The sequence below is a fragment of the Labeo rohita genome, chromosome 16, assembly GCF_022985175.1.
Source record: "Labeo rohita strain BAU-BD-2019 chromosome 16, IGBB_LRoh.1.0, whole genome shotgun sequence".
In the NCBI taxonomy this organism is placed as follows: Eukaryota; Metazoa; Chordata; class Actinopteri; order Cypriniformes; family Cyprinidae; genus Labeo; species Labeo rohita.
In genome coordinates, this window is record NC_066884.1 from 38,514,004 (window position 1) to 38,540,847 (window position 26,844).

The 26,844-nt window shown below is 37.7% G+C and overlaps 1 protein-coding gene across 1 annotated transcript in view; it reads left to right on the plus strand.

Annotated features, from left to right (window-relative positions):
- Window positions 1–26,844, plus strand: part of LOC127178483 (lysophosphatidylcholine acyltransferase 1) — a 36,176-nt gene that overhangs the window by 1,954 nt on the left and 7,378 nt on the right. The window contains exons 2-9 of the mRNA XM_051131382.1: window positions 11,847–11,986; window positions 15,936–16,150; window positions 19,749–19,861; window positions 20,941–21,001; window positions 21,090–21,148; window positions 23,144–23,178; window positions 25,305–25,359; window positions 26,654–26,736. Of these exons, the coding sequence (XP_050987339.1) occupies window positions 11,847–11,986; window positions 15,936–16,150; window positions 19,749–19,861; window positions 20,941–21,001; window positions 21,090–21,148; window positions 23,144–23,178; window positions 25,305–25,359; window positions 26,654–26,736 (761 nt within the window). The remainder of the gene's footprint in view (window positions 1–11,846; window positions 11,987–15,935; window positions 16,151–19,748; window positions 19,862–20,940; window positions 21,002–21,089; window positions 21,149–23,143; window positions 23,179–25,304; window positions 25,360–26,653; window positions 26,737–26,844) is intronic.

The window sequence follows — 26,844 nt, forward strand, 5'->3', positions numbered from 1 at the left end:
TATTTTCCATTGTCAGTTACACATTCAGCAGAACAATCTGAGTGAAAAGTGAAGTGAAACATGAATGTGGGATGTTTCAGTCTCTCAGCAGCAGTGAAACTTCATGAACTAAACCTGATGATCATGTTCTCCTGCAGGATCCGAGATGATCCAAAGAGCTTCTTGAGTTTCGGTGAAAGATAAAAATCTGACCTATTAATTTTTTATTGATTAGTGGCTATTAATAATGCAGAGTCTTAAACGGTATGTTGTTTCTTAAAATTGCAGGTTTTCTATGTAGTTTTAGACTTTTGGATGTATTATATCTCAGAAGACAAAGATAATCTCATAAGATGATGTTCCTGACTTCAAACGAATGCTGCGTGTGCACAATAGTTAATCAAAACTCACTAAAGCATGGTAAAACTTGTAAGAAATGACAGTAGCTGTACTGATGCTTATGTTTACAGGCATTAATAAAGAAAAGACTAGTTGTCATTGCGCAAACGTCTGCTGATTCTCATGCTAATGTGTGAGTTCAGTCGGTCTGTACGCATCAGCACATGTAAAGGTGTGTGACCGGTCGTCTTTTCAAGGACTGCCAAGCAATTACCATGAACTGAATTGACCTCTCTGGGATCCTTTAGCATCACAATGTTGAAGGCTTTGCTTCTCGGCTCTGTGCTTCTGAAATCCTTTAAGTCTTCAGCTCTCTAATTAACAGACCCGTCGTGAAGCCTCAGGTAACGAGCCATTGAAGACAGAAGTTTCCTGTTGAGCTGTGAATAATCATTCATCATTGCAATGGACTGCCAGTTTTGTGCTCTGTTTTTCTCTGTCAGTTTTAACACTTGATATTTTAATGAAACATTGATATCAAAAGAACTTCTGTGGCAGAAGCTCTTTTATTCTCATCAAGCGCAGACTCTTGACTTTTATTCAGCTCGTACAGTAAACAGTCCGGATCCACTGGAAAACACTTGGATTCTCTGGTTCCTTGGTCTGTTTTTGCAAGGGCTGCTTTAAAACTTCATTTTAAATTCATTTCTAATGCTTATAAGCCTCCTTTACCGTGAGAATGTCTCTGGAGATAATACAGATATTTTTCAAAATGACGGAAAGCGTTCTGAATGATCTGTCAATGCGGAAAACAGCCTCTTCTCAGACACCATGATTTGTTGTGTATTTGAAGTCTTGTCCTCACACGTTTGTCCTTGTCATTCGTTCAGAGACAGGCCCTGTCCTGTCACGCTCATTAGAATCACTGATTCACATGTTTTCAGACACTCGGAGGCTGTTGTATGTTTGAAAAGCAATATTTCTGCAGTGGGTCTTATGATTTATGATGGATGCCAGTGTTTAAATTTAAAGCAACATCCTCAGGTGCCAAATGTACTCATGTGATCGTGTTAGTACGCGGTCCAGACGTTTCTCAAACGCTTCTGTGTGAGCCATTAGTAGCACAAACGCAGCAGCAGTTTTGTCTAATTGTGCGCTTTCATTCTGCTTGCTCAGCTCTGTGATGTTTGCATTAGATTATTATGTGAATGTAAATCAGCTCCTTGAGGAATCGTTATGATATAATACTTGTTTACAAATGGCATAAGTGCGTTAGAGTTTTACTGCAGAAGCAAATGTGTTCAGTGTCCTGGTCTTCGTTACGTCTGTCATCAGGGTGTTTTAAGTGCTAGTTTAAAGCGAGTGTCTCCATTAGCATTGTTTTCCCGTGTGGTTCGGTAATGTGCCACTCTTTTGTTTTAAAGGGATGGTTCATCCAAAATTAAATAGCCAACTCCAATATATATATATATATATATAAAACAGCTTAAAGTAGCCTTTACAGTAGGTCTTCTGAAGTTATAGGACAGCTTTGCGAGACTAAAATAATAAAAAGTGTCCAAGATAAAGAAAATCTTTCAAAAAGGCAATTTAAAGCACATGTAAAGTTCTTTGTTGGTGTGCTCAGTGTGTTTGTCTTGTTGGTTTCTTATTTAAAATTAATACCAGTGACTCCTGATGATATATTGTGGTCTTATGAAGTGAATCGATCAGTCTGTGCAAGAAAATGAACATTATTTACAGCGTTATTACCTGTAGTACAAAGCCCCAGGCAGACGGTCTAGAGTGATGTCCGCTTCATGAATGAATCGTTCTTTTGAACCAGTTCTTTTTAGTGAATCAGTTGAACCAGTTCATCAAACTAACAGTCACTACGACTCAGAATGAGCCACTTTTTGTGTTGTCTCTCATTTGTAACTTTAGAAAATGAATTTGCTGAATGAATAAATGTAAGCCGGTCTTACTGGTTTTGAATGATTTTAATGGGAGGAAATGGTGGCAGATCGAAGAGTACGTGCGGAAAAGACCGTCGGCAGAAAAACACTTTATTCACGCTCGCACATTTAGCTTCTCAGATTTAGGCTGTACTTTCCACTAATAATCATTCAGCAAAGCATATTATGCTCATGCATTATTCTAAACCCTGATGTACAGTAATATCAACCAGTATGGTTTGCTCTAAATAGAGCTGGTTGTATTTTGCAGCCGTGTGAGAATGAAGTTTGTCACATAGTTCCACGCTCACCATTTCCTGTGTGTGGGGATGTATTTTAAAGAACACTCTTGTCACGCCTAACGATCAGTCCTTCAGTCAGCGAGATGATTCAGATTGTCCTCCTCATGACCAGTGTGTTCCTGTTTTAAGATGATGCTGGTGGCAGGCTGTCTGTTTTGCCTGCTTATTTTGTTCAGTTAGACTTTTCTAGATGCGTCTCAGAGAAAATGCAGCAGCTCCGAGTGAAACTCTTCACGCTTTCTGATCGTGACCTGAAGCTGGGGTCACCGAGACACCAGATGAACTCCAGACCCGCTCTGCTTCCTGCCGTCCTGTCGTTTTCCAGCAGATCACTTTCCCTCTTCACCGCGAGTTTGAACAGTGAATGGAAACGCTCAGGAAACTGTGAGATCTCCTTGATCCAAAAGAAAAGAGGACTGCAGCTCAGAATAACCAGGACACTTAAATCTGCTTTACAGGACTTGCTGGTTCTTCTGCTGAAACTCTCATAATAGAATTCAGTTCTCAGAAAAAGCTGTTTGGGTGTTTGTTGAGCAGTGCTTGAGTTCATTGAGTGCAGAGTTTTTAGGTGCTTTCGCACTTTATTTGTCGTCAGGGTCTGGTTTGTTTGGATGATCCGAAGGCTGTTTTCTGATTCTGGGTGGACACCCACAATTGTTTGCTGTCTCCAAAGTATCAAACAGACTTGAGAAACACTGTGCATTTTACTGCCTTGTCCTGCATCATTGATACCTAGCCAAAGTATAGAGTTGACACAGTTCAGCAGGAGAGATTGAACTGTGGTGGAGCAATTGAACCGGCTGTAAAAGCACGCTTTAACATGATAAAACATATAAGAAAAATCGACACAATGTTGAATATGCCTGAATTATTGGATTAAGTCACCATTAAATAAAACCACATAGTGTTTTGTTTTTTTTTTGTTTTTTTTGGTGGTTGTTGTTGTTTGTTTTTTTTAGTTGCATGCTCTTCATCAGACTTCAGCTCACAACAGTGTCACAACTTTTCTTGTATGTTTTCCTATTTAAACTTTTGGGGATGTGCATCAATATTTTTGACATTTAATAATTTGATCATGTTTTGGAGATACATTATTAAAAGTTTAATTCTTAATTTTATTGTTAAAAAAAATCTCTAATTCAGTATTTATTTTTCTGATTGCTTTAAATTGTCACTAGTAGACTGTAACATTGTATGCTCAAACATACTACTTTCAGGAAATCTGGAAAAACCCCATTGTTTTTTTTTTTTTTTTTTAAATACACACTGAGTCATCAAAGTCAGTATTGTGGCTTTACATGTAAATGACACATGCAAGTGTCAGATTACATTATTGACATTTGACCAAAATTACGTTCAGATGGAGCTGCAAGGGGTTTTTGACCAGTGAATGCTGGGGATGTGTGTTTTGTCCATTCTTAGTCTAGATATTAGAACAGCCACGCCTGAGACGCTTTTGCATTTCAAGTGCATTTCATGACTTACAGGTGTAACTATGTGAGCACTCATGTTTTCCTGTCATTAGTATAATAAAGGCAAAAAAAAAGAGCCAAAAATAAATCCTAAAGAAAAAATTAAACAGATGAAGATGAATGCTATGCAGAGGCTATTTAAAGGAGAAGTCCACCTCCAGAACAACAATTTACAAATAATTTATTCATGTCTTTCTGTCTTCAGTCATAAAGAAACTATGGTTTTTGAGGGAAACATTTCTGCATTTTTCTCCAGATAATGGACTTCATTGGTGTGCTGAGTTTTGAACCAAAATGTAGTTTAAATGCAGCTTCAAAGCCTCTAAACGATCCCAGACAAGGAAGAAGGGTCTTATCTAGCAATGCGATCGGTCATTTTTTTTTGGAAAATACATTTAATACTTTTCAAGCACAAAAGCTGGTGTGGTGCAGGCTCTGGGATGTGCGTCCACGACGCTCTGTACTATTGAATGAGGTCGCGCAGACCCAGTGTTTACAAAGCGAGGGCGCAAAGACTAAGGAAGTGCAAGTGAGTCAAATGCTGTTTACAAATAAAAAGGTACAACGATTTCGGACAATTCTGAAGTCGTAGGAGAAAATGAGATGGAGTTTTTTTTTGCCATTATCTACCTTTTTGAGCTGGAGTACACAGACGATGAACTTAGAAGTGATTCGTAGCGTTGTGGACGCTACACCAGCTTTTGTGCTTAAAAAGTATACAAATTTTTATTACAAAAAAAAAAAAAAAAAGAAACTACCATTTCGCTAGATAAGATCCTTCTTCCTCGGCTGGGATCGTTTAGAGCCTTTGAAGCTGCATTTAAACTACATTTTGGAAGTTCAAAATCGGGGCACCATATCAGTGGAGAAAAATGCTGAAATGTTTTCCTCAAAAAACATAATTTCTTTACAACTTAAGTCCACTTCCAGAACAACAAAACCATAATTTCTTTACGACTGAAGAAAGAAGACATGAACATCTTGGATGACAAGGGGGTTATCTGTCAATTGTTGTTCTGGAAGTGGACTTCTCTTTTCAGACAGTATTGGCTATGACTAGATGGTAAATGCCAGGCTAAGACAATCTTCTGCTCCTCAGAAACACAAAACATTAGTCTTCATAGAGAGAGTGTTTCTTGAGTAAACAAAATGCTGTACTTGTTGAAACAACCAGTTCTTTATTTACCCATGCACTGCAAACAAGCAGAGACGAGCGTTTCCAAACTGTGTGCAGTGCTTGGTTCAGGATGGAGGCAGAAATGCGGGGAACGCGGGTGGAGCTGTGAGCTCTTCTGACACTCTGACAATCCAACGTCGTCACAAACTGTTTTTAATAGTATTTAATGGTTAAGTATTTGTAAAACCCACAAACTAAGGTGAAACAACTGACAAAGTTGACAAAATGATTAGTGCTCAAAGCCTAATGATTAATCCGTGAACTAATCGATGATTACAGTAGTCAACAGCTGAAGTGGATCAAAAAAAGTTCACCAAAGTTGTCCTAAGGCAAGAACAGGTATTCTGTTTGGTTTTAGGACAAATTTAATGAAAGGTTTTCATCCACTTCAGATGTTTACTACTAAAGTCCATTGCAGGGCTCTAGACTCATTCTACCCACTGGTCGCTCTTTTGTGACTAACTTTTTCAGCTGGTCACAGGAGCTCATAATTTGGTTGCTTTTATTTATTTATTTGCTAAAACATGGGATTAATCAATGCATGCTGATGATCTTTTATCATAGTTTATAGTTAGGCCTATGTGGTAATGAAAATGGTTAACATTTAACCTGTTCTTTGTCATCAGTACTATTTGTGATTTGAATTTTGTGAACTGAAGTTCCTCTTGTACTGTGCTATAAGCCGGGCTTCGGATGCTTCACTTTCGAAACTTTGTATCTTGTCATGTTTTACAAAAAAACACAATTGTCTGTTTTGCTTACATCTATACACCTTTCACTTTTTAAGACTAAAACAAAAGATGGATTCTTGTTGTTTTTCATTTAAAAGCACAACAACAATAAAACAGTAGGCTACAATGACAAACCTGCTTACAAAATGCTTATTAACAAAAACGAATAAGATGAGGCACAACATACACCACATGCTGTATTATATACCAACTAATAAATTACAGAACCTTTAGCAACACTGAGGAATCAAATAAATAAATAAAAATGTAAAAGCCTTCATAGCATGCCATGCGGTAAACGGCAAAGATAAAATACTTTCCAAAGTGAAAACAAAACTGGCTGTCAGTGACGGTGTTTTTAGGGTTAACCCTAACCCTAACTAACCCTAATGACAACCGCCACCGGCAGTACTGAACGTGACGTCACACAGTCGTCACAATACAGTGTTTCTGCAACAATTATTCTGCCGTGGCCGTGTTTAGTGTCCCCGCCGACAGCAGCAGCGAGCGCAAGTGCCCTCAGAGCTGCCGGACGAGATCCACGTTCATACGCACACAATAGACTAAAGCTTGCAAAACTCCGGGAAAAGTAATTACTATGAATGTGTCGGAGGGAAATAAGGAGATACTTGAATGAATTATTAATAAACTAGTGTTTTCTGAGCCAGTGTCGCAAAGATGACGATCCTGATCACCATCTGCTCATTGGACGCGCCTTTAGAGAGAAATGCATCTCTGCGGATTTTATAATGAAAGTGTTCTTGTTTTCGATTTGAATTTTTTAGTTTTAAAGTAGTAATAGTATATTACTAAGTAATAAATACAAAAGTAATAAATTAAAGATTTCTATAGATATGTTTAACCTGACTGTAAGGAAAGTATTTGCTAAGTTTCGTTTAGTTTTTTGTGCAGCGCTCCTGTTCAACACAGAGACATCGGAAAGCGCATCTTGTTTGTTTTCTTTACTTTTACAAAAGCACAACATTTTGTTGATATTGTGAGCGCACGCAAATAAAATTAGACCCTTTACAATTCCGGATGATATATTACACTTACGTTTATGAGCAAAGATTATGGCGTATTTTATTTTTTGCAAGTGATTGCGCTGGCGTGTCCTGCGAAGCGCATAGCTTCCACTCTCCAACAAACGACTGTATGCGCATATTAGCGTGCATTTATCTAAGTTAAACGTTTAAAATAAAACTGTGATATGCTTGAAGATTTTATTTTAGGCAAGTCGTGGTGATTTGAGAAGGCAAAACTGATCAAACATACGCTGTGATCAACTCACTGCCTCTGGCCGCTTGGTCGTTACTTTAAAAAGCAAAAACCTTAATTTAACAAACAAAAAAATGTTCCAAACATATTTCTAAATTAACTTTATACAGAAACGAAAAGAAATATAACCACGTTCCTATTAAAAACAAAACTGAGCTATTTTAATGAATGCAACAGTGTAATAGGAAAGAAAGAGAAAAGACTCGGGCTCCAGTCGGTCTCGGCCGGTCATTCTAAAGGGTTGGGCGAGGTTGTTACGAATTTATGCAACAAATGTTTGTTTAATATTTGCCGTTCATATTTTACTTATTTTACTTTCTTATTTAACTGTATAATTTCTTTGATATTTACTTTAGTGTTTTGTAGGCTGAAATAAACACGCACTTTTGTTAATAATTTTTCTCAGTTTTTTGTTTCAAAATTATATACCACCGCGGTGGAAAAAATCTTCCGCCGTCACAGCCCTAGGTGTTTTGCCTGTTTTTTTTTTTTTTTTTTTTTTGTTTGTTTTGTTTTGTTTTTTTCCACAAGAATACCAACATGTTCACCTTCTCTGGTTTAAGAAGCGGTCGTTTGCTTTACTTTAGCTTGAAAACCAAATCCTCCGTCCGCCATCGTTTCCTCTATATTTCGTCATCTTTGCCACGTGCACCTTCACGCTAGTGCTGACGCGGCGAGTATAAACCAGGCTCTGCACCGGAAGCCTCTCTTCATGTGATCAGTGAAATCTGACTCACGCTACAATGTGTCGCGGCTCTGCGGCGTGTGCTGTGTGGAGCTGAACACACTTTGGAGCAGCGCAGACCGAGCGCGCGCACAGATGCCGCCACGGCAAATTTTAGCTCGCACAGTCTCAAAAAACTGTTTGAAATGTGACTATTTTGGTCGCAGTCTAGATCCCTGAATTAATTGTTCTAATAATTGTTAGATTGGTCAAAATAACTGTTTGTTGCATCCCTACCACAGAATTATTACTGTGACAATAGGAATTTTGGCCTCTCAACTGCATCATCACCCTGTCAGTCAGGATATCTGAGAGAATGGTGAAGATCAGCAAACACTGATATCGGGAATCACATCAATGATTTCTGTCTCTAGTGTTTCCTAACAGGATCTCTTCAGCCATGTTTGACCAGGTATCGACTACGGTCAGCCTCACACACTATAATTGATTGTTATTGAAATACTTTGGGGCCCATGATGGACCAATGCAGCTCCTGTTTCATGGTTGATAAATTCATCTCAGTGATTGTGTGAATAAATCTGAATCCACCTGATCACCTGAATCTCACTCTGTGTTGTCATCAGTTTATGTGAGGTTCTGGAAGACAGTTTTGAGAAGCGTCGTCTCTGTCCAGCGGTCAGAATAGGTGTGATGTTTATGTGGAGCAGGAGTTTGTACCAGTGTGATCATGACGAGTGACGGGTGATTGATTTACTTCCTCTCATGAGTCATGACCTGCTAAACCACACTGTAAAAATGCTGCAGCCAGTGTGACCTTGAAATGTGCTGTGTTTCAAGACCCTTTTTTTTTTTGGCCAAGAATAGGATGTACAGAACATTCATCTTGGTGCAGATGGAAACAGATGTTTAGCAGAATGTTTAACAGCTTCACTCACCTGCCAGTTTATCTCCATCTTTTTTTCTGTACAATAAAACTAAATGGATCAACAGTCGACTGGGAAATGTCAGTTCGTGTTCCACAGAGGAAAAGTTACACCGTTCGGATAAAGCATGTTTAATTGAAGTTCTTTGATAATGCAGTGGATGTGAATGACATTTACAAACATTACTTATTGTGAAATTATTTATCCACAAAATGATCAGAGAAGTCAACTACTCATCTGAATGAGTTAATTGTTAATTGCAGGCCTACAGTTCTGTTCATGATAATGAGGATTTCAGTGGCCTGAAAGTAGCAGAAAGTGGAGATCGGTCCTGGTTTTGACTGTTGTAGTTGCTGGAAAAGTTGTTTTCCAGGTTCTGTCACGACCGTCGCACATCACGTCACAGTGAGCTCTAACTTTTTGCTTTGAGCGTGATGATGCAGAACTGAACCCAGACCTAGAGAATGACGGGACGGGCTCTGGACAAAAAGTGCTTTCGGCAGTCCAGATTTCTTCAGCTGTCTTGTGTCATTTTAGGTCCTTTTGGATGAGTGTGAAACCTACAGGACTGGGCTCTTCTGAAAGTAGAAACATAAGTGAGGGTCAGCCGCGCGTCCTTCTGGATCAGTTCGTGTCTGTTCGGTGCAGAGTTGGTCCGTTACACGCTGCGACACCAGATGGTTCTTCATGTTGAAGTCCGTCTCCGTTTGAGGCGCTCCTGTCCAGGTGATGACAGACTCGCTGATGGATGAGCGTCCGCTGGTGAAGCGCTCACAGCACCGCATGATGATGTGGAGGAAATGAGTCAGATCATGCACGAGTCTTCACTTCAGGGCCAACGGTCTGCAGTTATTCAGGGACATGTTGGTTTCTTGAGGACAAGGTTAACACAAGTGTGGTCTCTCTAAATGACTTGTATGTGAGGAATATGACTGGTGTGTTACTCTCCTGCTGTCGTTCAGTAGTCAAGTCAGGACGGCAGTTTTTTGACCTCAAAACTTGATAAAATGTCTCTTGTTTGCTCACCAAAATTCTTCAAAGTTCCTTCCAAGGAGAGTCTGTTCACTTGGTGGCCATATTACCAATGCCTCCAGTAGGGCCCTGTGAATTCCACTTTGCAGAAAACGCAGACGGAGTCGCGGAATCCAGCCATAATCCAGCGTCATATCATATACATTTAAATATTACATAATATAAATTTAAGGGTATTCACAGCGACCAGGCAAAATAAAAGTTTAACTTGAAGACGTTGTGCTAGAAATACATTGCTATTGTTTAGTAAAATGTACTACTAAAAACAGCTTTATTTTTTAAGGAATAATTACATAATGAATCCAGAATTTGGGGAAAAAAAATAAAACTTAATTTGGGAAAAGGTTTCATAGAGCCCTACTCCAGATTTTGGGCATGCGAGACCAACTCCTTTCCACTTAATCCTGTGAAACCTACAGCTTTGTTCTGTTCTGGACGATAGAGCATTTTAAAATCCAGTGTTGTATGAATGTAGTTAAAGTTAAATGGAGTTGTTGTTGGTGTTCACCTTGAGCTGTGTGGGTTCATTTACTGAGACTCTCGTTCTGTGCTCTACAGGTTGATGTGAGTTGTAAGCTGAGTGCATGGCATCATGAAGGAGCTCACAGCTTGGTTTTTAGTGATATTTCCAGCATGAAGCTGCTGTATTTTTAGCTCGCGCTCGTCCCACGCCTCTGCTCGCTGATATGGGATTTGGCAGCCTGTTGGTCTGTGATCAACTCAATTAAAGCAGCTCGGTGGAAACATTGCAGCGTCCTGCACGTCTTCCAGCGCTGCTAATTGGTCACTTTAAAGCTATCGGTGTGTAAATGCAGTCGAGTGCTGATAAGAGCAAGACAAATATTGACTGCTGATATCCCGTATCGCCGCTGCGCTGATAGCACGTGCTCCTGTTTGATAAGTGCACTGAATCACGGCTTCAGGGGCCGATGAAGCTTTTGTTTGTTTGTGTTGTAATCTGGTGAATGTCTCCCGTGTCGCACCTGGTCCTCGAGGATCTGTGAGACGTCTCGACCTCTCTGTGTTTTGGCATCTAACTTTATTCCGCACAGGCTGTATTAGATCAACATATCGGCCAATATATGATTCACTATATATGATAACAGCATGATAACAATATATGATAACTTTAGCAAATCTTTAGCAAACCAGTTAAATCAGTTGATTCAGAGTTAATTGGCTGACAGGTGGCTTTGCATACAAGGTTGGTTATTATATTTTAACATTTGAAAAAGTTAAGAACTTTGACATTTAATACAAATATATTTATTCAAACAAACAAATTAATTCAGTATGGTCAAATTGACAGATGAAGTCATCATAAAAATGTAAGAACATTTAATAGATTGACATTTAATAGCATTTAACAAATTACTAAATATATTTGGCAGTAACATTTTGCTGACATTTTTGTGCATTGTTTATGCAGTTTATTTTGGTCACCTGATTTACATTATTTTTTGAAATGCATCCTTTCAACATTTAACATTTGAAAAAGTACTTAAAAACAGTCATCAGTCAAATGTTCTTTAACAGTTCATAAATTAGTAAATTGCAACATTGTGAATGTTTTATTTATTTTTTTTGGTCATGCATGCTTTGTTTTACATTGGCAGAAGCGTCTTAAACAGGTTATATCACTTTTTTTAATCATCACTACTTTTTTCGCCTAAAGTCCACCTGTGATGACAGTGAAGGTGTTTCATTAGTCATAACTTATTTTCCACCCTCTCTATGAACCGCAGGCCAGTGACACGAGTGTGTGAATGCAGACGTGAGCGTTAAACGCTCGGTGGAAACTAACCTCAGTGTTCAAGACATTGCTGAGAGGAAGTGTCAAGCTCTGAAAGTTTCACTTTCTTTTGATATTATAATGAACTCTGATCTCTGTGCAGTTCATTTGACCCTTGCAAGCCTTGAACAGGAAACACGTCTCTCTGATGTGTAGAAATGGTTCATTTAACAGCTTTGTGTACGTGTTGTTCTCTCTGCAGATCGGTTTGATGACGGTGACGCTCTTCCCCATTCGGCTCTTCATAGCGGCGTTCATGATGCTGCTGGCCTGGCCGTTCGCTTTCATCGCTTCAGTGGGCCGCTCCGAGACGGCGGTGGAGCCGCAGTGCTTATGGAGAAAGTAAAGAGCTGCTCTTCTTCATTTCCGACAGTAACACTACAGCAGCACAGCTCAAGACAAAGAGCCTTTATTACTCAGTCAGATTTGCAACACTTCTTTGCATATTTCCTTTAAACATAGCGCTGTAGTGTTTATAGTTCGTCTGTGGTGAAATAAATTTGACTTCAGATCCTCTATTTCATAAATCAGGAAGTTTCTGAAAGAACTGAAGTTCATAATGAGAGCGGCACAGCACAATCACACTGTTTCTGACACCCAATGCAAATAGAAGAAGAGTGTTTGAAAAGGGTCCCGCCTTAAAGGAAAAGTCCACTTCCAAAACAAAGATTCACATATAATGTACTCACCCCCCTTGTCATCCAAGATGTTCATGTCTTTCTTTCTTCAGTCCTGAAGAAATTGTTTTTTGAGGAAAACGTTTCAAAAACAGTCCAGGCAGAGTAAGACAAGATGAGCATTTGACATTAAAAAGTATATAAATTATATTATTTTTATGAAATTAACCGATGGTTTCGCTACATAAGACCCTTCTTCCTCGGCTGGGATCGTCTACAACCGCATTTGTGATCGTTTGAAGCTGCATTTAAACTGGTTTTTGGAAGTTCAAAATCAGGGCACCATATCAGTCCATTATATGGAGAAAAATGCTGAAACCCACATTATATGTGAATGTTTGTTTTGGAAGTGGACTTCTCCTTTTAACTCACAGCATCGGTCGAGTGTGTGTCGCTGCGTCAGCATCGGCAAACACAGTATTTTAATGTGAAGAAGTGTCTGTTGTATATTACTATTATTGTTCAAAAGTTTGGGGTCAGCAAGACTTCTGCTCACCCAAGCTGTGATTACTTGATTAAAAAAAATACACTAAGTTTGTGAGCTACTGCAATGTAAAATAGCTGTTTTCTATACAGGTATCTGTAAAAATGTAATTGACTGCTGTGATCAGTTTGGGCATGTTACTAGTTATAGTTACTAATTACTTTTCACAAATAGTAACTGAGTTCATCATTCAAAAAGTAACTAATTACCAGGGAAAGTAACAATTGTTAGTTTAAAAAAATATATCAAATAACTTTGATGTCCCCAATATTAAATATGTTAAATAAATTAAATGGACACTAAATATAAAAAAAAAATATTATAAAACATTGTACACTAATTTACACTATTTTAATGTTGCTGTGGGACAATGTGAGAGACACCTATCGAATTTAATAAATTATTGTAAATGTTATCGACCGGACACCTTGGCAATAGAATCGCCTTTGGCTAGTAAATGTTTGTTTGTTTGTCATTTAGTGTTTCTATAAAGAAGAGAAAAAACAAAAAATAATACTGATAAGATGATAAAGCTACTACAAATTCTACTACTAATAACAATATAAAAAATGCACAAGGTTTAATGAGCTGCTGGGTTCATGAATATTAATCACGTTGTCTGCGTTCGCTCAATCTGATTTGCTGAAATCAGAACAGGGATGATGATAATAGGTGAGCGCCAGCCAATGAGATTGCCGTTTGCGCATTAGTTCCGCCTACTAATGGAGAAACCGGCAGTTCTTAAAAGCTGAAGAATTCCAAAGGAGCTCCATTATTTTGACAGGAAAATACAACAAAGAATATTGTTTACATGTAGCGCGTCAATTCTGCATGGTATATAAGACTCTCTCGCTCTGTGTCTTTCTTTGCATGTGTGTGAGACAAAACGACGGCTAGTCGTGTGCCTTCACACTAGAATTTATGGATCGTCAAATACAGGTACGCAGCGTGTCCATTCAGATGAACTGAAAAATAAAATGATAATAATAATATTATAGTAATTTGTAGTAATGCTGCATTTTATTGTCAGTAACGGTAACAGTGTTGTAACACGGGAAACTAAGTAATTAATTTGATTACTCATTACTAAAAAAAATGTTGTTAGTAACGCTGTTTATTTATAATGCCGTTATTCCCATCACTGGCTCTGATCAAAGCTGTATTTTCAGCATCATTACACCAGTCTTCAGTGTCACATGGTTCTTCAGAAATCATTCTAATATACTGATTTGCTGCTCAACAAACATTTCTGGTTATTATAAATGTTGAACACACACACACACACACACACACACGCTGTTGTCCTTTCAGTGTCCTTCCAGATTCCCGTTGGGAAACATCCCATTCTGTACAGTAGATCCAGCGTCTAATTAAACACTCTGTTTTAAGATGCAAATTGCATCCAGCAATGTTAATAACTGCTAATAAACCCACATGACCTCACTGAGCTGTGAGATGAGAGAAGCAGATCCGGACTCTATAATTCTGTCCCGTGTGTGTTGTGATGTTTTATTAAAGCACGTCTGCAGCGTAACGTAAAGTCTGATCTCCATTTAAACTTACGCATGTTGATTGATCTGATCAAAGCACGTTCAGATGTTGTCAGGTGTGCATGTGATGTGTCAGGTGTGTAATGATCATGCTCGCACACAAGTGATCATTGAGCAACAAGTATTGTGTATAGTTAAGAAACTTAACCGTATACATTAATGTTGCATGATATATTCAAATAATATTAATATTGTGATAATGCTTAGTGCCGTTATCAAAAGTCAGTTTTACTCGGAGTTAAGTTTATTTTTATTAAATGCTATTTTTAAATTATAGTAGCATTAATTCAGTTTACAAAATTTTAGAGAGCATTTGAAAATTCTCAGTTTAACAGGATTTACTTGGCATGGGTTCGAGTAAAATGATAATATTGGTTTTATTCTGTAAGGTCTTATAACATTTCTTTCAAATTCCAAAAGAAATAAAATAAAATAAAATAATTTATTTATTTATTTGTATTTTTTGCAGAAAATGACAGTAGGTTAAACTAACAAATGTTTTTATTTATTTGTTATCTGGGTTATTCCACCAAATATTGATTTCTTAACTTTCTGAAGTTAAAATGTTGGTATTGTGTTTTCTAAAAACAAAACAAAAAAAAAAAAAAAAAAAAAAAATATATATATATATATATATATATATATAATTTATTTTATTTTTTTGAAAAAATGACATCAGTAGTTTACAGAATAAAAGAAAAGTTAAGTTTTTCTCAAATATATAACATTAACATTAATGTATTAACTAACATGAATGAACAGTCAGTATTTATCAATACTTTTATTACAGTATTTATTCATCTTTGTTAATGTTAGTTAATAAAACTTAATTTAGTTAGTTTACAGTGCATTAATGTTAACAAACACAACTAGTGATTTTATATAATATAAGTATATATAAGTATCGTAAATCCAGAGCAACTGAGAATTTTCAAGTGGTCTCTTAATTCTTTCTATAGCTGTATTTCTTGTTTTTATATTTTTATTTAATAATAATCATAAAAATCATATATAACAAGTTAATAAACATTTTAATTTACGGTCATATTAAATGGATCAGAAACTCTGGGAATGTGGCCTATAAACATTGTTTATATATTTATTTATTTTTTACTTAATGATAACTGTAAGGGGTTTAGGTTTTTGGTAAATATTTAAACCCATGATCACTGACATTTTTCGCAGTGTTCCCAAATCATTCAGCCCTAAAAAAAATTTCAGCTTTTTAAAATGATTTCAAACGCATTTATTTAGATGTACTCTACACAAAATCGCCCTAATCATTCTTTTTTTGTTTGTTTGTTTTTGTTTAACAACTGTTTATTGAATTTTCTTCTAATGACAGTATTATAAAACAAAAAGCAGCTGTTCAAGTTTAGAACTCACCACCCTATTCATTCTTGATTTCATTCTTTCCAAATAGATCTATTCAAGTCATCTAGTGAAAGCCTCTGTATTTATTTATTTATTTTTTTGTATCTATTGTGTGGCTCATTGATGTGGTTCAGCAAACACTAATCAGACCCAGTTTTGTGTTGGGGCGCTGCAGTCTGACTGACGGTGAATGTGCTCTCCTGCAGGCTGGTGGACGTGGTGCTAAAGACCATCATGCGGGTCATGTGGTTTGCCGGCGGTTTCCACTGGATCAGCATTAAGGGCAGACGGGCTCTGCCGGCCGAAGCGTCCATCCTCACCCTCGGCCCGCACTCGTCCTACTTCGACGCCATGCCCGTCACCATGACCATGGCGTCGATTGTGATGAAAGCGGAGAGCAAAGACATCCCGGTGTGGGGCAGTAAGTCTTCTGTTCTCTTCTGCTTTTTAATAACTGTTGTCGTTCTTTCATCATCATTGTCACTGATGTTGTCATGAGAGCTAGTTTATTGCCTTGTTTCGTCAGTGTTGATTTATAAAAAGTTTTATAATTTATTAAATATGCATTTTTGGATCAAATATTTGTAGTAAATAGAATATAAGCACAGTGTTGGTCAAATGTTTGGAATAATAATGCTATTTTAATGTTTGTGAACGAAGTCTGCTTTGACCTGTAGTGCATAACATCAGTGGTTTATAGTGTAGTGATACTGTAAAAGCAAAGACATGGAGTAAAAACTGAAGTGACTTTGATGGATGGCGTCAGAAATGCAGCGGCGCAGTGACAGATGCACAGGTGTCTTTTCTCCTCAAATGCATCCTGTTACTCTTAGAAAGACGCTAGCTTCATTTGTTTTGCTCAGACAGCTGTTCTGCATACAGTTTTGGGGTTTATTAGACTGATTGACAACCGGCAGCTGCTCTCACGACGGCTCCAAGTGACACAAATTGCCAGGTTTAGCAGGGTTAGTCACGTTTAACCGTGGTTTAGACCTGTGTGGTCTGCGTGGTTTGCAGATCACATCTGAGTGCTGGTTTTGTGGCCGGGTGATTACATGAAGCTGGTTAGTGCTAATTTTGGTGTGGGCGTTAAGTCCCTGATCAGCCGGCCGCTGTCAGCCTCTAATCCCTAGATAGTGCAGATCTCCGTCCATCTCTGCTCTCCCACTCGCGGTGATCTCAGTCATCACCTCCACACTCCTCCAGAGCGGCCGATGATGATGATTATGAGCTCACCGGCCCACAGCACACGCTCACAAGAGCCTGAGTGACTCTGAGGACGAGCCGTGAGTTTCAGCAGCTGTGGGGAAGTGAAAGAGGAAGATCCGAGTGTGATGATGTGACGTCTCAACAAAACCCACAGAGACAAGCAAACAAGAGCTTCATTTTATAGAGAACGTCTGGCCATATTTGTGACCCTGGATCACAAAACCAGTCGTAAGGGTCATTTTTTTCAAAATTGAGATTTATACATCATATGAAAGCTGAATAAATAAGCTTTTAATTGATATATAGTTTGTTAGGATAATATTTGTCTGAGATACAACTATTTAAAAATCAGGAATCTGAGGGTGCAAAAAAATCAAATATTGAGAAAATCACCTGTAAAGTTCTTCAAATAATGTTTTTAACGATGTATATTACTAATCAAAAATTAAGTTTTCATACATTTACAGTAGGAATTTTACAAAATATCTTAATGGAACATGATCTTTACTTAATTTCCTTATGGTTTTTGCCATTAAAGAAAAATCAATCATTTTGACCCATACAGTGTATTTTTGGCTATTGCTACAAATAAACCCCAGCGACTTAAGACTGGTTTTGTGGTCCAGGGTCACATTTCACTTTATTGGGTTTTTATTTACACCACCGCTGCCTTTATCTGATCAAAAATGCAGTAAAAATAGTGAAATGTTATTATGGTTTCAAAAAGCTGGTTTCTATGTGAATATCTGTTAAAATGTAATTGAATGCTGTGATATCAATCTGAATTTTCAGCATCGTTACTTCAGTCTTCGGTGTCACATCGAATGATCAGAAATTATTCTAATATGCTGATTGGCTGCTCAACAGACATGTCTGATTATTATCAGTGTTGAACACAGGGCTCTACAGCGCGACCATTTCAGTGGCATTTGCGACTATAAAAAAAATATTTAGGAGCATCAGTTCGACTGACTTGATCAACATATTTGTGTTTGCGCTGAGGGGAGCTTCAAAGTTTTCTGTGTGTTTTGCAACGTTAAGTAATGAATCACAGACATATCTCACCAATCCTTTCATAAACAAAGTGTAGGAGGAATGTAAATAAGATTGTGCAGTGTAGAGAGCTTCGTTCATTATAATGAAACTTTGTGAGCTTTTAATGTTTTTTCTAAGGGAGTTTGTAAATGAGATATTGATTTAATACAACATATGACTATAACACTATTGCCTGATTTTGCTCTATTTTGTCATCAAAAATAGTCTGAAACAAGTCACAACTGAGCTGCTGCACATCTCCATTCAAACACAGCACTGTTTCCTTTATGAATAAATGTGCATTTTTAACAAATCTAGTATGTCAAAGATTCATTTTCCCATTCATGAAGACTTTGTTCCTGGATGAATCAGATGTTCAAACGAATCAAATGAATGAATGATTCAGTATTTAAATTAGTGATTTGCCGCCACCTACTGGCAGTTTTAGTTTAATTTTTAAAGTATCTTTTCAGTCATTTAAATCATTTCATATTTTTAAATTCAAAATGTTATATTTAAAACATTAATCTCAACATGAATTTATGAATTTGATTGCACTCATGCCACCTCTGAGCCTCATTAAACACATGAAAATACACCTACAAGCCTTCTGTGCCACCTTTGTAGTACAAATTAATTTTGTTAATAGTGGTTGTATTTGATTAGTAATAAATAAAAAAAAAAAAAGACATAAAAGATGACTTTTAATAAAGTTAGAAAAATGCCATTACAAAGGTAAGAACTAAATTCCCCAGTAAATCAGTTTATGAGGGCAAATGTCACATCATAATGGGAAGGCTAGTTTTTGATCATTATCAATTTTCAATTATTGATTAGAAGGTGCTCTTAAAATTTTGACTGTGCTCCTAAATTAAAGAGTACAGGTGCTGCTAAAAAGAAAAGTAAGCGTAGAGCCCTGGAAAACAGTTGTGCTGCCCATTATTTTTGTGGAAACTGTGATACATTTTATTTTTCAGAATTCACAGGTGAATAGACCGTTCATAAGAACAGCATTTATTTGCATTAGAAATCTTTTGTAACATTTTAAATGTCTTAACTGTCACTTTTGATCAATTTAATGCATCTTAAATTATATTACAAAAAATACTAATTTCTTTCAAACTTACTGACCCCAAACTGAAAAATGTAAGTTTAATTATTTGATTCTAAATTAAGATATAATTAAAATGTAAAAAAAAATTATATTATGTTAATAAATAAAATGCTTGGTAATCATGAAGATGTTTTTCATAATTATATATATATATATATATATATATATATATATATATATATATGTATATATATGTATATGTATGTATATATATGTATATATGATTTTTTTTTTCTGATGTATTGACAGTAAAGCATTATTCCACACAGCTCCCCAAATTTTATTAAATTAAAATCAAATTAATCTAAATGAATTAATCTACATTTCTGTACATCATGAAGATAATCTTAGCTCCTCTAAAAAAACATTCTTAATGCAAAATAATACAAGTTCTGTGTGAGGTTCCCCCCCATAATGGAAAACACAGTGTGTTACTTTCTCTCTACATGTTGAGCTCAAGCGTGACAGGTTTTGAGAGATTCACTCAATATCTTTTCGTGTCACTCTGTCCTCAATGTGTCATTGAATCCTCGAATCAAGCAGCTCATTAGGGTCTGGAGACTAAAAATAGCTCCTCACCTTTGGAGAACCTTCGTCCGGCACCGCAGCAGGACAGATATGTGTGTGTGTGAGCTTCTGAAACACTCGTCTGTCTCCTCAGCTCTCATCAAATACATCCGGCCCGTGTTCGTGTCGCGGTCGGATCAGGACTCCAGACGCAAGACGGTGGAGGAGATCAAGAGAAGAGCTCATTCAGGAGGAGCGTGGCCACAGGTACCATTACAGCTCACTGACACTCGTCTCACACAGCCACTGAGACTCTGAATCTCTCTTGAAATCAGTGTGGTTGTCATTTAAGGTGTGTTTACACAGATCTGTATATTAGACTTCCAGAAATCTGCTCAGGTCAAACTTCAAAATGATTAATGATAGCTGCTCAACCATAACTGAAGTTCATTTGCTTATTTTCAGCCGTGTTTAAAACGCTGGTCTTTGGAAGCTGATCTGTGTCATGTGATCAAACAGAATTGTTAGTGAGACTAACACAACATGAATCAGATTCGGTGATAATATTACTGATGCTTAAGCTGTTGATTTCGTGCCAAAATGAAGTCCTGCACTTTTTCCTGCAGAATAAGATTAGGAACATTAGGAAGTGGCTTTTGTTATAGAAATAGGATGGAAAGTGATTTTGAAGACGCAGGAGATGAACACACTATTCCCAAGCAAATGTGTTATGTTTGAGATATTTTGATTAAATAAATAAATGAACACCTGGTATATGTGTAATAAATTGCTGTTTTCTCATTGTAGCATGAACATCCTGTCAAATCAGAGCAGTGTATGGTTTCAGATCAACTCCATGTTCACTTCACTGTGCTGATGATTTAAAGATTCAACATAGGTTTAATATTTTGGTCATGTTATTTTAGAAAAATATACAGGAGCTATTTTATCTTGCAGAATAACATAATAACAAAGATGACTTTTTAATTCACAATTTGGGCTTTTTTTGTCTCACAATTCAGACTCTTTCACAACTTACAGAGATACAGACAGAATTCAGAAAGACTTTTAATTTTTTTTAATTCTGGCTTTACATCTCACAATTCTGAAAAAAAGAAAAGGCTGAATTGTGAAAAAGTTGCAATTAGTTTTTATTATTTCACATCTCGTGGCAGAAATGGGCCCATGACTGGGACACAGTTAGTTCTCTTAAATCAGTTCCTCAGATGCGAGGCGTACAGTGAGTCGTGTGTCATGACTGCGGTTTGTTTCCAGATTTGAGACACCGCTGGTTTGGTGAAATGATTCGTAATATTGAACTGATCAGAAACTCTGGTGTTTTCCAGATTATGATCTTTCCAGAAGGGACGTGCACCAATAGATCCTGCCTGATCACATTCAAACCAGGTGTGTGTACATGTGCGTGGATAACTACATTTCAGAAGCAGCTAACGATCAGCTCATCCTGATGTTTTGTTGTTTGTTTGTGATTCAGGAGCGTTCATTCCTGCGGTTCCTGTACAGCCTGTCGTGATCCGCTACCCAAACAAACTGGTGAGGCTCACGCAAAATTGAAAGATCTTTATTGATCTCAGGGATTAAAGCTCTCCGTCGCTGGGACGGATTTCCGTCAGTTGGAAAAAATTAGGGGAAAAGAAACATGTAGCGTTGTTGTTGTTGTTGTGCCTGAACACCAAAAATCATCCCTGCCACGGCTGCAGCTTCCTCAGTGACAATATAATAACACCGCTCACAACACAGAGCAGAACTTGAATTTTGGCGCGGGCATTAATAATAATTCTACTCATTCCCGCAGGTTTCGAGCTTATAACATGATGACAGATGGTGTAATTTATCATTTGCATGTGCTTTTGAGTCTTGAAAGAAAACTCACTAGAGCATTTTCTGTGCACCCACAAGATCGCAATAAGGAGAGTGACTGCTTTTAAAGGAGAAGTCCACTTCCAGAACAAAAATCTACAGATAATTTACTCACCCTTTGTCATCCAAGATGTTCATGTCTTTCTTTCTTCAGTCAAAAAGAAACTATGTTTCTTGAGGGAAACATTTCAGCATTTTTCTCCATATAGTGGACTTCAGTGGTGTTCCCAAGTTTGAACTTCCAAAACGTAGTTTAAATGCAGCTTCAGATGGCTCTAAACGATCCCAGCCGAAGAAGAAGGGTCGTATCTAGCGAAACGATCGCTCATTTTTTAAAACATATTGACAGTTGATTTATTTTTTTAACCTCAAACGCTCGTCTTGTCTCCTCTCTGCTATGCGCATGCATAGTCTCTGTAATCCAGGTCAATACATTTTTAAACTGCATTTTGGAAGTTCAAACGTGGGGGCATCACTGAAATCCACTATATGGAGAAAGATTCTGGAATGTTTTCCTCAAGAAGCGTCATTTCTTATTGACCGAAGAAAGACAGACAAGTGAAAAAAAGGGATCTTGGATCACAAGGGGGTGAGTACATTATCTGTAAATTGTTGTTCTGGAAGTGGACTTCTCCTTTTATAATTTTTAAAGGAGTTGCAAATGTGATATTGATTCAATACAACAGTTCAATAAACAAGAAGTTAATGTTAAGTGACTTACTTTGTCTGACTATAACACTACTGCCTGATTTTGCTCTAGTTCCTCAATGAAATTAGTTCCAAATAAAGTAACAGCTCAGCCGCTGCGCATCTCTAAAAGCAAACAGCGGTGTTTCATTCATGGATTAAAGTGTGTTTTTGAGAATCTAGTGAGTCAGTGATTCATCATTAAGCGCTCATAAAGACAGTCCCTCAATTGATTGAACGATTCGGTGATCAAATCAGTGACTTGCTGCCACCTGCTGGCGGATGTAGTTACATTTTTAACATATAATTTTAGTTATTTATCTGAAAATGTACGAGCCACTTTTGTGTTATTCTTATTATTTTTTCAATTGGAAATTTTAAAAAGCTTATAAACATACATTTTTGAATTTTTTTTTTTTGAACACCTGGTTTTGACATGGATGATGACATACTTTTAATAAAATTAGAAATATGCAGTTGCAAAGGTAAAAAAAAAAGCCCCTAAATCACTGTAAGGAGTCAAATATCACCTTACATTAGGAAGGCTAATCTTGGATCATAATTTTTGATTATTGATCAGAAGGTCGTGCTTCTAAATTTAAAGGACAAGTGTTTCTAATTACAAGAAAAAAACTGCTCTTAAACTGGGTGTGTGAGTATGGCTGTGTGGGTATGGCTGAGGAAACATTTTCAGTGAAAATATTTGTTTTTTTGCTTTAAACCCTGTGATCTAATAAACTCAGACTGGTTTTATAAAACTTCTAAGATGGATTAACATGTTTTTTTTTTTTGTTTTTTTTTTAAAGAGTGCACATCCACAGCTAATGATTATAAATGTGATCATTCATCCAGTGCTGAAAACAGCATGCAGTATATTCCTATCTCTGACTTACTCAGTTTGATGGTGTGTTGTGTATTGTAGTTGTTAGATGTGTTTGTGTCGTGAAGGCTGATGGACTGATGTTGTGCTTCCGGTTACAGGACACTATCACGTGGACATGGCAGGGGCCTGGAGCGTAAGTGGCTCATTTTTCCACAGCTTTTCATTCAGCTCCTTCATATCTGTAGAATGAAATGAACATGAGCAGTCGAGGTGGAGCTTCACTGCCAGCTGAACCAGTGGTTTTCAAACCCGTCCTGGAGCTCCAGCACTGCACATTCTGTGCGTCTCCCTCATCTAACACACCTGATTCAGCTCTTCAGATCATTAGTGGAGACTGCAGGTCTAAGGGCCTGTTTACACCTGGTCACGTCATGCGTTTTCTCTGATCGGATAGCTATCGATGCCCTCCGAAACGTTTTTGAGACTCATATAAATCCAATCGCTCAAACCACTTCAGGAAGTGTAAATGCATCTGGTTGTTGAAACCAATTTTAGTTATGCATTTTCGTCTGCTGAGATGCCTTAATCTGTATGTTTCTTACCAACTTTTTCCGCTCTCAGTGTTATTAGTATTAGTGTTGTAGATGAGCTCGGATGTGGGAACATTTGAGTCGAATTCTCACTTCCAGCATCAACACCAACATCTATGGTCCAGTCAATCAGGCATCACGTTCACATGTTGACCACATGATGTCGCTGTGACACTACAGGAGCATTTTTGCGTCAGTTATGACCAGTGGTGTAATGTAATGAAGTAATAATACTTTGTTACAGTACTTAAGTATTTTTTGGGAGTATCTGTACTTCACTTGAGTTTCTATTTCAGCCTACTTTTACTTTTACTCCGATGCATTTCCCAAAAGCATATTCGTTACTTACTACAAAATAGTCAGAAGACAGAAGAACTGTGACTGCAGGAAAGCAGGTTTGACGAATCAGCGGTCTGGCGCTTGCAAGAAGTGCTAAGACTCCTAAAAACACCTTTGCTCATGTGCAAACAAGTGCGGATCAATCATTTTCTGATGGACAGCATATCTTCTGCCATAATATGGTAAGCGTTGTAATGATGTGCGATCTGACACTCAAAACTCAAAATTCCAGGCGTTCTAAATTTTAGACGGCAAAATTGCTTCTGTATGCTTTTTATATTTATATAATTGAATATAGTTAACTTGATCTATATCAGACAGAGTACTGGTTTTCTGCAGATATCAGCATGATAACACATTCAATAATTATTTTATACAAGTTCGGTAAAGCATTAAGTGACTTACATTTTAGACATAATATTACTTGTTTTTGCTCAATTTTGCCAACGAAAATAGTTCCAAACAAAGATCACAGCACTGTCGTGTGTCTCTGAGCAATGGACGTGTTTACTTATTGAATGAATCAGCTTTCTGAACGAATCGGTTGATAAAAATGATTCAGTGATTCACTTATTAACACAGTCAAATGCTTTGTTCTTGAAAGAATGGGTTGAATCTCAATGACTCACTCATTAACAGTCACTTGCTGCCACCTACTGGTGGTTTTAATTTCACATTTCGACTATTTTTTTTTCATGTCTTAAATTATTTCAAATATCTGTATTCAGCATTTTATGTTAAAAAACTAAACATTAGGCCTATTTATGCATCTGTAACTGCAGTTTAAATGCATTCATGCCCCCTCTGACTCAATTACAATAAATATCACATACTTAAAGACTTTTACTCAAGTAATATTCTAAACGGTGACTTCAACTTCTACCAAAGTCATTTTCTGGTAAGATATCTGTACTTGTACTTAAGTATGGCTTTCGAGACTTTATACACCACTGGTTATGACCAAAACGTAAAACAGTTATGGTATCATTTTACAATCTTAATGTCTAATGTTTTAAAGTGTGACAAGCTTCCTAATTTGGAGTTGTCTGGAATGCAGCATTAGTTATCGCCAAAGCTCGCTCTGTTTTCTTGTAGAGCTTTAAACCGTTACGTTGCTCCAGAGGTCTGTCTGACATTAATTTCGTGTGTTTCTGTGTGCTCAAACGCTGCTCGCGGGTCATTAGCTGTTAAAGCAGTGCGGCAACAGCCCAAGCTTTCAGACACAGCCCTGAATGAGGTGTTTCTGGTACAGGAAACGGACAAAAGTTGCAGTGCTGAGGGGCCTTGAAGACGGGTTTGAAACCCCCTGAGATAAATCACCACATGCGTATCAAAGGAAGAAACATTCATTTGAAAAGTGTCACATCTGTGTACCTCTGCTCTTTTGCAGGTTTAAGATCTTGTGGTTAACGCTCTGTCAGCTTCACAATGAGTTTGAGATCGAGGTGAGTCTCTCTTCTCTGACATGCTCTGTGTTGTCATCTGGGAACCGTATAACTGTAAAAGACTTTGACGTGGTCTAAAGAGCATATGTCTGTCCGTGCAGAGCTCGCCTCCATGACCGTCTGTTGTGAGGGTCCGTGAGGCGTTTGTAGTGGTTTTTAGCACATGATCAATATGGATAGAGCCCGATGAAAAATGAAAAGTTGTGATTTTTCTAGGCTGATATGGCTAGGAACTATACTCTCATTCCGGCATAATAATCAAGGAACTTTGCTGCCGTACCACGGGTGCAGTGATATTACACAGAAAGGCATCAAGGCACGTCCGAATACAAATTCGATTTCATTCGATTTCGTTGACTGATAAGGCAGCGAGGCAGCAAGACAGCTGTCTAGGCCTTCGGACGCAGCGCAGAGTTGACGGCTGCGTAATATCATTGCGCCTGCTGCGCGGTTGTGGCTAGAAGGGATACAGCTCCGACCGGAAATTAAAAAACAGTGCTGTTGTTGTACAGTGTGACAAAAATAACGTTAGATTGATGTGCGCATGCCCAGTAGCTAGTGCTGTATTACTTCTAGCCTTAACCCTGCTTGCACCCACGGTACGGCAGCAAAGTTCCTTGATTATTACGCCGGAATGAGAGTATAGTTCCTAGCCATATCGGCCTAGAAAGTCCAACTTTTCATTTTTCGTCAGTCTTTGTACACGACGTAACTACAGAAGAGTCAAGTTTTAAATAGTATAAATGAAACGCTTTGGTCATTTTTGAGCAAGATGCTGTCGGTCTAAACGGATTCAATGATCTGTGCTAAGCTATGCTAAAAGTGCTAGACCCAGACCCAGAGGTCAGCTGGATGGATTTATAAATCCATCATTTTAGGAGTGTTTTGTGTGATTTCTAGGGTGTTTCTGAAGTCTCATGGGTGCTTTAGGTCAGAGTTCACCATTCTGCATATGTGGGATTGTTTAGGTTTTATGGTCTTTCAGGATAAATTTGTACGAGGTGTCGTCGTTCGCTCAGGATTCACACAAGCTGAAGTTTCACAGGGTTGGTGATGTGAACAGAGCTCTGACTCTACAGGAGAATATTAGTGAGGCTTGACTTGGCAGAGGAGCAGAGGTTTTGATTAAATAGTTTATATGAGTGAACCGAGAGTCCTGCAGATTCTCCAGACTCGTTCTTGTCATTATAAGTCATTCAGCAGCTGTGATTATTGGTTGTAAAGCGGGGCGAGGTGCTGCGTGTCAGTTGATTTGCACAGACGAATCTTCAGTGTGGTTTTCTCTTTCTCTCAGTATCTGCCCATTTACTCGCCCTCAGAGGAGGAGAAGAAGAATCCAGCGCTCTTCGCTCACAACGTGCGCCGCTTGATGGCAAAGTAAGATTTCAACACTCCTCACGGCCTCAGTCTCTGTCTGTACTGTCTGTCACTTTGGTTTTTAATCACCCTTTTTTTTAAGATTTTATTTTTTTGCATTTGTATTAA